Below are 12504 nucleotides of genomic sequence, written 5' to 3' on the forward strand. Positions count from 1 at the left end.
TTAGGTTAGGTTAGGTTAGGTTGATGACCATGACTATTAACTTATGGTTGAGTTAGGTTAGGTTGATGACTATGATTATGAAAAATTTAAAAAAAAATGATATGACAAATAAACGCGGGAGAAAATTAAAAAAAAAAAAAAATGAGTTGACATTGTATTTACGCATGCGTATGGCAATGGTCACGTAAACAAAAAAAAAAAGAAAAGAATTGAATTTCTTTTTTTTTTGCTCTAATTCTCGATTTTTTCGTTCGGAAAAAAAGGAAAGAAAAAGAAAAACCAATTACGGATTAACTGGCTCATCAACTATAATGGATTATCTAATCAATATTGAATAATTTTGAAAAGATTTTTTTCGAAAAATAAACGAATCAAATTACAAAAAATAAAAATACTTTGCTCTATTTCAGCTATTTCTACCAAATAGGTATGACAGTGGTATACATGTGTGTTGTTATTGTTTGTTGATTGTTTCATTATGGTTGAATTGATTGATTTTTGTATGGATCAAGATTAAAATCAAAGAATAATTGCCCGTTTTTTTTGATGATAAAATAACAAACGGGCAAAAGTATGAACCCGAATGTTGTTTTTTTTCATTGAAAAAAACCAAATTGTTAATCGTTGATAATCGAATTTTGTCTATATTCGCCTCTCAATTTCTTCAGTAATTCGAATTTTTTTTTTTGTTCGTAAAAAATTCGAAATTTTTGATTTTTTTTTCTCGGTTTTTTTCTTCGTAAGCAAGAGGCGAAATAGAAGAAAATTTTTAGTTATCATCATCATCATAGTCATAAATTATTATCGAAATGCGTAAACATCGAAAACAACAACAACAACGTTTGGAACAACATTGTGAATGATTCCGGATATAACGAATAAAAATAATGATTGATAATAAAAACGGTGCTCAACAACACCGAGAACAGCAACCACAACAGTTGCAGCAGCCACGTCGTCGGCTGGTAAGCGATTTTTTTTTGTTTTTGCCTTAATTTTCTAATCTTGATTATTCGAAATGATGTTTTTTTTTGTTAGCGTTCTCGACAAAAACGTGCCCGTTATAATGAAGAATTATTGGATGATGAAGAAGATTTTTTTATTGAAGAACGTTATTTTAATGTTGAAGAAAAATTACAATGTAAAAGTTTTGCAAATTGTCAACGTAATTGTTTAAAAGAAATTGATGGTAATGATTTAACATTTGAATATTTTCAACGAAATGGTTTTCAAACACCAATGTTGGTTAAAGAAAATAAAAATAATGGTAAGGAATATTTCATTGATATTTACAGCAAAATCCATTAATCAATCAATTCAAAATATATAGTTTTAGGAATGAAAATACCATCGGATACATTTACAGTTGATGATGTTAAATCATGTGTTGGACAACGTAGAATACTTGATGTAATGGATGTTGAAACACAAAAAGCCAAAACAATGACAATGAAAGAATGGTGTAATTATTATAATAATACTGAACGTATTGAATTATTGAATGTAATTTCATTGGAATTTTCACATACAAAATTGGAAAATTATGTTGATTCACCACGTATTGTAAAACAAATGGATTGGGTTGATTTAGTATGGCCAAGATATTTGAAAAAACAACAAAAAGAAGGAACAAATGCTTTGCATGAAATGAAATATCCAAAAGTACAAAAATATTGTTTAATGAGTGTAAAAGGTTGTTATACTGATTTTCATATTGATTTTGGTGGTACATCAGTTTGGTATCATATATTACGTGGTAGGAAAATTTTTTGGTTAATACCACCAACTGAAACAAATTTACGTTCATATGAAAAATGGACATTATCGGGTGAACAATCGAAAATATTTTTTGGTGATTTGGTTGAACATTGTTGTCGTATTGAATTAGAATCGGGTAATACATTTTTTATACCAACCGGTTGGATACATGCAGTTTATACAATGGAAGATTCATTAGTATTTGGTGGAAATTTTTTACATTCATTTGGTATTGAAAAACAATTACGTGTATCGCAGGTTGAAGATGTAACACGTGTTGAAACAAAATATCGTTATCCATTTTTTATACATTTAATGTGGTATGTTTTAGTACGTTATGTACATTGCCTGATGGGTCGTAATCATTTAACGATTGATGATGATGGTAATCAATTGCCATCGACATCATCATCGCAATCAAAACAACCTCAACAACCTCAATCATCATCAACCTCGAATGTCGATGGACAGCAATCAGCAACAATAAAAAAAGAAGAATTTGATGAAAATTCTGTCAAAGAATTGGAAAAAACTGAATCAAACGATAATAATGGTGATGGTGGTGGTGATGATAAAGAAAAAGATTCGAATTCGAATAAATCATTATCCGGTAGCCCATTCATAACATTTGTACCTAATGAAAAAATTCATCTAACAACATATGAAATTAATGGATTGAAAAAATTAATACAATGGTTATCACAACGTTTAACAAAATTACAACGTGAAATACGACAAGGAAAATCAAATGAACAAGTTTTACGAAATTTAATACCCGATTTAATAATATCGGCTGAAAATCTATTGGATGATGCAAAAAAAATGATTTTGGAACATGAAAATGATAATAATGAACAAGCGATTACAAATCGTCCGGTTTTATTTTGGTTAACAAAAAAAATGATTAATCAATTGAATAAACCAGTAAAAATGGCAATGATAAAAAAATGTTTACCATCAATGGCAACAACTTCTTCTTCTTCGTCATCGTCTTCGACAACGATACAACAACATCAAAAGATTCCAATCAAACGATCATTATCACCAAATAATCAAAAGAATCAAGAATCTTCACAATCGCAACAACAACAACGACAAGTTAGCCTTGGTACAACTTTGAATTATGATCTCATTTCAAATAGTTCATTATTGAAAGGTTTAATTGAACAAACGGGTGTTAAAACATCATCATCTCCTCATTCATCAACAATGATAAATTCATCATTAGAATCGGAAGAAAATAAGAAATTTAAACCGCAACAGCAACAACAAGATACTGCCGCTCATTATTATAATTATTCATCGCAACCGCAACAGCCACCAGCAACATCATCTTATGGTGTTTATAATAATCATTCGTCTTCCGTTTTGAAAACAACATCGATGACAAATGCAACGAATACGATGACAGTAAATTCAACAAATGTTCGTGGTGGTAACAGTGGTGGTAATGGTGGTATAATAACCGAACATAATTATAATCTACATCCATCGGCTTATTATAATCCATATCAACCACATAATTATGCTTATCATCCATATAGTCATCATCAAATTCAATATAATCAACCATCATCGCAACAACAATCATCATCATTTCAAACACAATCACAAAATAATGTACAACATTATCAAACTTATATCTATCATCAGCCACAACAACAACAACAACAATTGTCAACAACAAATATTCCAAATTCTGTACAACAACAACAAATAATTTTACAACAGAATCCAGCTGCAACTGTTGCCGCACCGACAACAACAACAACAACAAATATGAATGGAAATTATTCAAATCATCAGTATTATAATAATCATCCATCATCATCAACATCATTGCCTATAAATGTAAATTATTCATATGTATCTCAACAGCAAACGCCAACGATTCTACCATCATTACAGCAGCAGCATCAACAGCCTCAACAACAACAACAATCACCAAAAGTTATTTATTATCATCATCCACAACAACAACAACAACAACAAAAACATCCAACAATAATCTATCCACAAATGAATTATTCATCATCATCATCATCAATACCACAACATTATTCATATGATAATAAACAAATATCATCGAATTATAATCTTAATCAAAATTCATTACCACATTATACAAATACCATTCCATTATCATCATCATCATCATCAACCGCAACGCAGCCGCCGCCGCAAAGAACTTTATTAACCGTTTCATATACGCCCAATCAAACGGTTACATATTCGAATGTATCACAACAACAACAATATCAACAAAGACAGCCGCAATTAATACAATATTCATATCATCATCAACCAACAACAACAACGATTGCTTTACCTGCTAATAATAATAATGTTCATCATGTTCCGATTACATATCGGCAACCGCAACAAACCATGAACAATAATAATAATGTGCCAATGATCAATTCAATAATAAGCTCCTCAACATTACCACAATATTCAACAACAATTTTACCAACAAATAATCATTATTATGGAAGATAATAATAATGTGAATACAAATCTAAGGAGCTATTTAATTGATCAACAGGCACAACAACAACAACAGGCATTAGCATCAGCAAATTTAGCGGCAAATCAATCAACAACTAACGGTATAAATAATTTGGGCATACCATCATCATCAACAGTAAATAATATTACCGGTAGTAATTCATTGATACATTCACATAATCCACATCAACATCCAAATACAGCGGCAATGTTAACGGCAACTAATCCATATGGTGTTCCATCAATACCAACTCATCATCCACATTTACATCATTCGCATCCTCATCATTATCCATCTTATCCTTATTATCCACATCATCATCATCATTCATTACCACCTCAAATACCACCACCACCTTCTACTTCAATTGTTTCATATGGTTCAACAATTGGAACTGGTCATCATCATCATCATCCTGGTCTTCATCATTCTACACATCATCCACCACCATCACATCATTATTCTATTCCATATATGACGGGTATGGCACCACCACCACCACCACCACCAATTCACATTCCATCTACAACGATTGTATCAAATCCGATACCAGTACCACCACCGCCACCGATAACAACAGCAGCGGTACAAAATTGTTCTTCTTCGATAACAACAAATTCTTCAAATACTACTGGTTCGAATCGTTCGAATCAATCAAACAATCATCATTCGAATCATAATCGATCGAATAATAATAATAATAATAATGGAAAGGAATCATCATCGCAGGCAAATACAAACAATAATTCCAATAATAATTCATCATCAAATAAACAATCATCATCAAATGATTCATCAAGAAGACGACGAACAAGATGTAAAAAATGTGAATCATGTTTACGTGCCGATTGTGGTGATTGTCATTTTTGTAAAGATATGAAAAAATTTGGTGGTCCAGGTTTGTTTTTTTTAATTTTTATTATCAATTGGGATTTTCATTAATGAGAATATCATTATTATATATCATATAGGTCGTATGAAACAATCATGTATAGCACGACAATGTTTAGCACCAGTTTTACCTCATACTGCTTGTTGTATTATTTGTGGTCGTGATGGTTGGGAAAAATTATCCATCGATCCATCGTTGGCTGATGAAACAGCATCATCATTAATGGAATGTTCACAATGTTGGGAAATTGTTCATCCATACTGTTTGAATGAACGGCAACCAGATCTTTTTTTACATAATAAAGGTAATTTGTTGGTGGTGGTGGATTTTCAAAAGCAAATTTTAAAATAATTTTTTTGTTTTGTTTTGATGATAATCAGGTTTCATCAATAAAGAATTACCAAATTCATGGGAATGTCCTAAATGTATTAAATCGGGTAATAGTTCGAAACAACAACAAAATCCATCTCAAAAAACATCAACATCGTCTTCTACATCATCATCATTATCAACAACTGCTCAATCTGGTTCAAAATCTCATCAAATACAACAACAGCAACAACAATCATCAAATATGAATCAATCATGGTCAATAATGACTTCGAGCAATAATGATAAATCGGAAACAACGGCAACAACAACAAAACAAAGATTAAAATCAAATGATTCAAGTCCACCTGGTTCTGATCATGATAATATCAATGATGTTAATAATATTAATGAACGTAAAAATCATAAACAAAAAACAACGAAACGAACGAAAAAAACTGAATCTTCGAAACCGAAAAATCGTTATAAAACAACACCAACATCATCCTCGTCAACAAATAATGAAACATCAACAAATTCTATCGTACGACAACAGCAACAATCATCTCCAACAACGGCGGTAATACCATCTCAACAAATACAGCAAACACCAAGTCAGCCATCAAATCTTTATATTCCTTATCATCATCATCATCCATATGGATCTCCTATGATGCCACCACCACATCCATCCCATATTTATGCTCATCCACCACCACCACCACCAACTCACGGTGGTGAATATTCAACAATCTTACATCATCCTTATCCAAGTCATCAATATGCAGCTGCGGCGGCAGCCGCAGCAGCAGCAGCTGCTGCAGCGGCCAATATGTATCATCATGATATTAATCATTGTCATGCGGCATCTATTCCTAAATCATATGATCCACATTCACACCCACATCATCATCATTTAAATCCAGGTGGATATCCACCTCAATCGATTCAACAACAGCATTTACCTCCTCCATTACCACCGCCACCTCATCATCTTCATCATATGTCTTCAATACCTCAACAACAACAATCACCGTATCCTGTTCATATACCAACTTCGGTATCTTCGGTTGTTCAATCAAATTCTATGTCTATACCTTTGCCACCACCACTACCACCACCATCTATACCCAGTGTGGAAGGAGGTAATTATTAACTTTTTATTTTTCAATTTTTAAAATTTTTTTTTTAACAATTTGAAATAGATATTGAAAGAATAGAATCGAAACCATCTAATCAGGATGATAATAATCATCAAAATGCTCGATCATCTTCATCATCAATGAATGTAAATATAAATCAAAAGATAATGAAACAAGAACCAACAGATTCTGGTCAACAACAGAATGGCAATGATAATGATGATCATAGTAGTCATTCTCGAAATAATATTGATGATGAAAATGATCAAATATCGAAAACGAACGAAAGTGATCAAGTGGAAGAAAACAATGAGCAACAACGACAACAACAAGATGAAGAAATGGAAACGAAAAAAAAGAAAAAAGAATTGAAAAAACCAATACTTGTGGTAAGTAGATATTCTTCGATTTTGATTTGGTTTTTTAAGATGTTTTTTTTTAAATCCTATAAATAGGTTCGTCCAGCACCATTAGATGAAGATATTTCTGAATCTGAAAGTGATAATAATAATGAGGATGATGATGCTGAAACAAATAATGATAATCAAGATGAACAACAAGACCAGGATGAAGTGGATGATATTAGTGTAACATCAATAGCCAATCGATCTCGAATGAAAATTCGTGAACGAAAAATTCGTCAATTAATGAAACGATTTCGAAGAAAAATTTCTCATCAAAATCTGATCGAAACGGAACGTGATGTTGTTCTACCTGTACTACGTCATCTTGATCGGAATGATCTTTTAAATTGTATGGTTGTATCGAAAAATTGGAATAGTAAGTGTTAAAAAATGATTAAAGATTTTTTGAATGATTAAATTTTTTTCCAATTACAAAATTCATAGAATGGTGCTGTGATCCAAGTCTTTGGCCAGAATTAATTGTTCAACCAAAAACCCGAATAAATTCCTGGATATTGGCCGGTATTATACGACGACAACCAAAATCATTGGATCTTAGTTGGACAAAATTAACAAATAAACAATTATCATGGCTTTTACCTCGATTACCACAATTACAAACATTAAAATTAATTGGTTTAAAAGCAGCTACAATCAGTGCATTACAAACATGTAATTGTCCATTATTAATCGAATTAGATTTATCATGGTCTGAATCATTTTGTGAAGATTTTATACGATATTTACTTTGTAAACCACCGGATTCAAGACCAGGTCAATTAGAATCGAAAACACGTCTACGTTATTTAACAGATTTTCGCTTATCTGGTAAGTTATCAAAAAAAATTTTCAAAAAAAAAGTTTATTTACAATGAAATCTTCTTCAATACAGGTACTTTAATAACTGATGAATCATTAAGACATATAAATCAAAATTTACCATTAATTCGAACAATTGATTTATCTGAATGTCATCTGATAACCGATTCCGGTATTGCATCATTAGTTATATCAAAATCAGATAAATTAATTGAATTATATATGGCTGGTTGTTCAAAAATAACTGATGTTAGTTTAAAATTATTACGACAATGTCATTTATTGGAAAAATTAGATATACGTGAATGTCGATCGATTACGGATGAAGGTTGTGAAAAATTTTTAGATCCAAATCATCATTATGATGATGATGATGATGATAATGAACAAGATCCAAATAATCATTCAGATCAAGATATTGATGGCGATGATGATAATGATGAAAATATTGATCGAAATATGAAACAAATAAAACGAAATTGTTGTTCAACTGCCAATCATGGATATTATCATCAATGGGAAATATTGAAGGAAAGATTTTTCATTAAACGACGACAATTATAGTAATCAAGGGCGGCACACACCACTATCATCATCACCAAAAAAAAAGAAACTCATTTCATTCATAATCATAACTATTCAAATTTCATTCTTATTAGCATCACTTTAATTTTTTTTTTTTAATTTCCTCTTTTGCTTAACACGATTCTTTTTTTCTTGGTTTCACTCGTGTTTTTTTTTGTGTTTTGATAACAACCAAACAATTTTCCCCTTAACTATTGTAATTATATAATAATTAAAAAATTTTAAAAATTTTAAAAATTTGAATTTTTTTTTGAAAAATTAATTTTCTTTGATTCGAACACATAGCGACATCTATAGTGTGTGTTTAGGGTAAAGAATTTTTTTTTTTTTGCGAAGAAATTCGAAATGCGCATTTCATTTGAAAAAAAAAAGAAGGAACCACCATTTTTCGGAACTCGGTAAGAGAGAATGATGACACTCACATATAGCTGCTGCACAATATGTTCCAGGAACAAAAATTTTTTGTTTTGTTTTTGTTTTTCTGGTTGTTGTTTATATAAATTCTATAGCTGTGTATGTAGGTTGGTGAACTTGATTAAGAGTAAACCAGAAAAATTTTTGGTTGAATTGAATGTCAAAAATGGATACAAAAATTGATCAAATACTTTTTACGATTAATGATAATAATGATGATAATGATCAGCAAAAAGATGATGGTGGCCATAATGCCATAATTGCAAATGTCGAATCAAAAATGTTATTGTCCAATGATGTTGATGATAAAAATGTCAATAATTTTTTACTAAATGATTCAATTGTACCACCGACTGCAACATTAGAAATATCATCAACAATGATCATTAATGAATCATCCAAATCGAATAATGATGGCCAAAATATTGATAAAATCGATAAAAATGATGAAAATCTAATCAATGTTGATGATGATGATGACGGAAATATTAAAATGGATTATCATTTTAATCCGTTATATGTGATTAGTGATCGAAATTCTTGTCAACAACAACAACAACAACAAGATCAGGAATCATTATCAATAAGAAATAATGATGATCGACCAATTTATTTATCATCAACATCATCAACAACATTTGGTCAGGAATTTTTTCAATCACCACCATTACCACCAAATGATCAATATGGTTTGATTTATATTTCATTAGTTATGGCCGGTATTGGTTTTCTTCTTCCATACAATAGTTTTATGATTGCTGTTGATTATTTTCAACAAAGATTTCCGGATACGACAATAATTTTCGATATGTCAGCAACATATATTGTAATAACATTTTTCACTGTGATTATACAGAATTTATTTGTTGAAATTATACCATTTCGTTGGCGTTTAAATTTTGGTTATCTTATTTCATTATTATTTATGATGTTTGCTGTGATTTGGGAAATTTGGTTACGTTTAGGTACATATTTAGATAATTTAATTATTATTAGTATAATTGCTGTTGGTTGTTCAATACAACAATCAACATTTTATGGTTATACATCGATGTTACCGAAAAGGTAATTTGATTGTCAAATAATAATAATTGATTGACAAAAAATAATCTTTCTGTTTTTTCGCAGATATGTACAAGCTGTGATGACTGGTGAATCGGCTGCTGGTGTTTTTGTTTCATTCAATCGTATTATAACCAAAATACTTTATCCAACTGAACCAGAATTCAATACGATATTATTTTTTTCAATATCAATCATTGTGATTAGTATTTGTGCCATTATACATGTTGTTATATTACCACGTAGTGATTTTATTCGTTATTATTTATTTCTTTGTTATGGTAACCAAAACAATGTTGATAATAATCATCAACAAAATGGTCGTTTAAAATTTGATGATGCAAAAATAATTAATCAAATTAATGAAAATGTTAATCTTGTTAATATGTATCATCATCGAAAAGAATCAGAAGCAATAATGAATTTATCAATAAATTCGGATTCGAATCTTATTAATCAACAATCACAAATTCGACCATCGATACTATCGATTGATTCACAACAACAATCGACAACCGGAACAAATTCGAAGCCAATTTTATTATCAAATAATAATCGTCAAATAAATTTACAAACTAAAGTACAAAATATACTACGTACTGATTCAACTGAATTTGTTTTACCATTCGGTATTGATGATGATGAAATTAATAATAATAATCATAATGATGATAATGATATTGTTGATGTTGTTGTTGTTGAACAACGAAAACAATCAATCGAATCGACTCAATTTGATCATTTAGATCAAAATCAAAATGCCAATATCGATTCAAACAATATTGATGATAATAATAATGAAATGGATTATTGTTCGATTAGTTTTAAAACACCAAGAACAACAACAACAACAACAATTTTAATACGTTGGTTACATTATCTTGAAACATCGATACATTTTCTGCAATATTTTCGTCGATTATTTCGTCATTTATCTCATTGGTTTGTTGTTGTTTTTGTTTTTGAATTTAGTTTAATTTTTCTTTCTTTTGTTTTTTTTCGCAGTGATAAAAATCTACGAAAATTATTAACAACATTATATCATAAATATCTTATACGTCGTGATATAATCAAACAAATATGGCCATTTATTTTCACCATAATAATTGTCTATTCAGTTACATTAACAATATTCCCTGGTATTGAATCGGAAATTTATTCATGTCGTTATGGTGATTGGTTTCCAATCATATTGATGGCTATATTTAATTTGACCGATTTTTTTGGCAAATTAATATCGACATTATTTTTTCGTATTAATCCAAAATATTTACTATTATTTGCTTCGATTCGTTTCATATTAATACCATTATTTGCATGGTCAATAATGCCACGTTCTGAACCATTTTTTTCCAATACATTTTGGCCAATTTTATTTTCAATAATTTTAGGTATGTTATCATTGGTTGTTCTGTTTGATTTTTCGACCGTAACTGTATTATTTTGACTATTATAATTATTACTGTTGATAAATGATAAATTCATTTGTTTTTTTCTCCCCGCACACGCACACACATTCTTTGAATATAACAGGTACAACAAACGGTATATTTGGTTCATTACCAATGATATTGGCACCATTTAAAGTTAGTGAACAATGGCGTGAAATAACTGGAAATTTAATGACATTTTCATATGTAATTGGTTTAACGGCCGGTTCATTTGCTTCTTATTCACTTAATAATTGGACATTGTCATCATCAACGTCAAATCATATTCAACATTATTGTCCATCTGAATCGATAATAACGTCGAATACAATCGAAACAACCACAACCGCCAATTTAGTACCTTTAACAAATATTTTATTCAACAATACTACTTTAGTATCATCATTATCAACAACAACAATTTCAACGCCAATCAATTTGACAACAACAACAACAATGATGATGATCAATTCTATAACCAGCACCTTAAATTTAGCCACAACAACAACAACAACACCAGCAATGACAACAACAACGACTATTTCATCGATGATTATAGATCCATCCATTTGATCTATCTATTGATTCATTTTTTATTTATTTATTTGTTTTCATTGCTTTTTTTTGTTTGGTGAGGGGGAAAACTGTTATTTCAAACAACGAGGGGAAAAAAATATAACTTTACTAAAAATATTTTTTATCCTAGATTTTTTTTGGATGTTATATAATAAAAATATTAATAAATGAAAAAACAGGTAATGATTTTTTTTAAAAAATCTAAAAATAGTGTTGCTCCTCTCGATGATCATGATTTATCAATGATAATTTTATGATGATGATGATTATGATGGCCATCATTAAATCATCAACATGATCATCACTAAATCAAAAAAAAAAAAAAAAATTCTTTGGTTAAAATTAAACCAAAAAAAGAAGAAAAAAAATCCGTTTTTCTTTGGTTTTTTTCATTCGTTCAACAAAAAATTTTGTTTACTTCGAATCATAATTATATCGATAGTTTCGTTCATCATCATCGATTGGAATGATTATCCGGTTTGGATTTTTCGTTCATTTCATTTCAAATTTTGAATTTCAATTTCAAAATTATCATATTCTTTAACCATGAAACATTTTGCTAAATTAAATATGTAAATAATGTTTTTTGCTGACAAAAGCAAAA

At 29.9% G+C, this 12504-nt stretch overlaps 3 protein-coding genes across 4 annotated transcripts; all 3 read left to right on the forward strand.

Moving 5' to 3' along the window:
• The first annotated feature begins 422 nt into the window (after positions 1-422).
• On the forward strand, positions 423-4257 carry LOC113798953 (uncharacterized). Its single transcript, XM_075823275.1, has 3 exons — positions 423-965; positions 1039-1267; positions 1331-4257. The coding sequence occupies exons 1-3, from the start codon at positions 888-890 to the stop codon at positions 4255-4257; spliced, it is 3234 nt and encodes a 1077-aa protein (XP_075679390.1). The 5' UTR covers positions 423-887.
• LOC113798945 (F-box/LRR-repeat protein 19-like) lies at positions 4247-8446 on the forward strand. Its single transcript, XM_027349537.2, has 7 exons — positions 4247-5165; positions 5239-5463; positions 5540-6613; positions 6674-6999; positions 7066-7390; positions 7459-7842; positions 7907-8446. The coding sequence occupies exons 1-7, from the start codon at positions 4247-4249 to the stop codon at positions 8395-8397; spliced, it is 3744 nt and encodes a 1247-aa protein (XP_027205338.2). The 3' UTR covers positions 8398-8446.
• A 38-nt stretch (positions 8447-8484) lies between these two features.
• On the forward strand, positions 8485-12095 carry Ent3 (equilibrative nucleoside transporter 3). Of its 2 annotated transcripts, XM_075823276.1 has the most exons (6): positions 8485-8614; positions 8704-8816; positions 8928-9897; positions 9961-10836; positions 10900-11285; positions 11428-12095. In XM_075823276.1, exons 3-6 carry the CDS (start codon positions 8990-8992, stop codon positions 11895-11897), a joined length of 2640 nt encoding a protein of 879 aa, XP_075679391.1. In that variant the 5' UTR covers positions 8485-8614; positions 8704-8816; positions 8928-8989; the 3' UTR covers positions 11898-12095. The 2 variants fall into 2 exon arrangements, with proteins under 2 accessions (XP_075679391.1, XP_075679392.1); XM_075823277.1 differs by lacking the exon at positions 8704-8816 and having other exon boundaries at positions 8498-8614.
• Positions 12096-12504: the final 409 nt, after the last annotated feature.

This window comes from Dermatophagoides pteronyssinus, unplaced genomic scaffold (genome assembly GCF_027571235.1).
Source record: "Dermatophagoides pteronyssinus isolate colony J.1.1.1.1 unplaced genomic scaffold, Derpt_VIB-CSIC_2022.12 sq0025, whole genome shotgun sequence".
Taxonomy (NCBI): Eukaryota; Metazoa; Arthropoda; class Arachnida; order Sarcoptiformes; family Pyroglyphidae; genus Dermatophagoides; species Dermatophagoides pteronyssinus.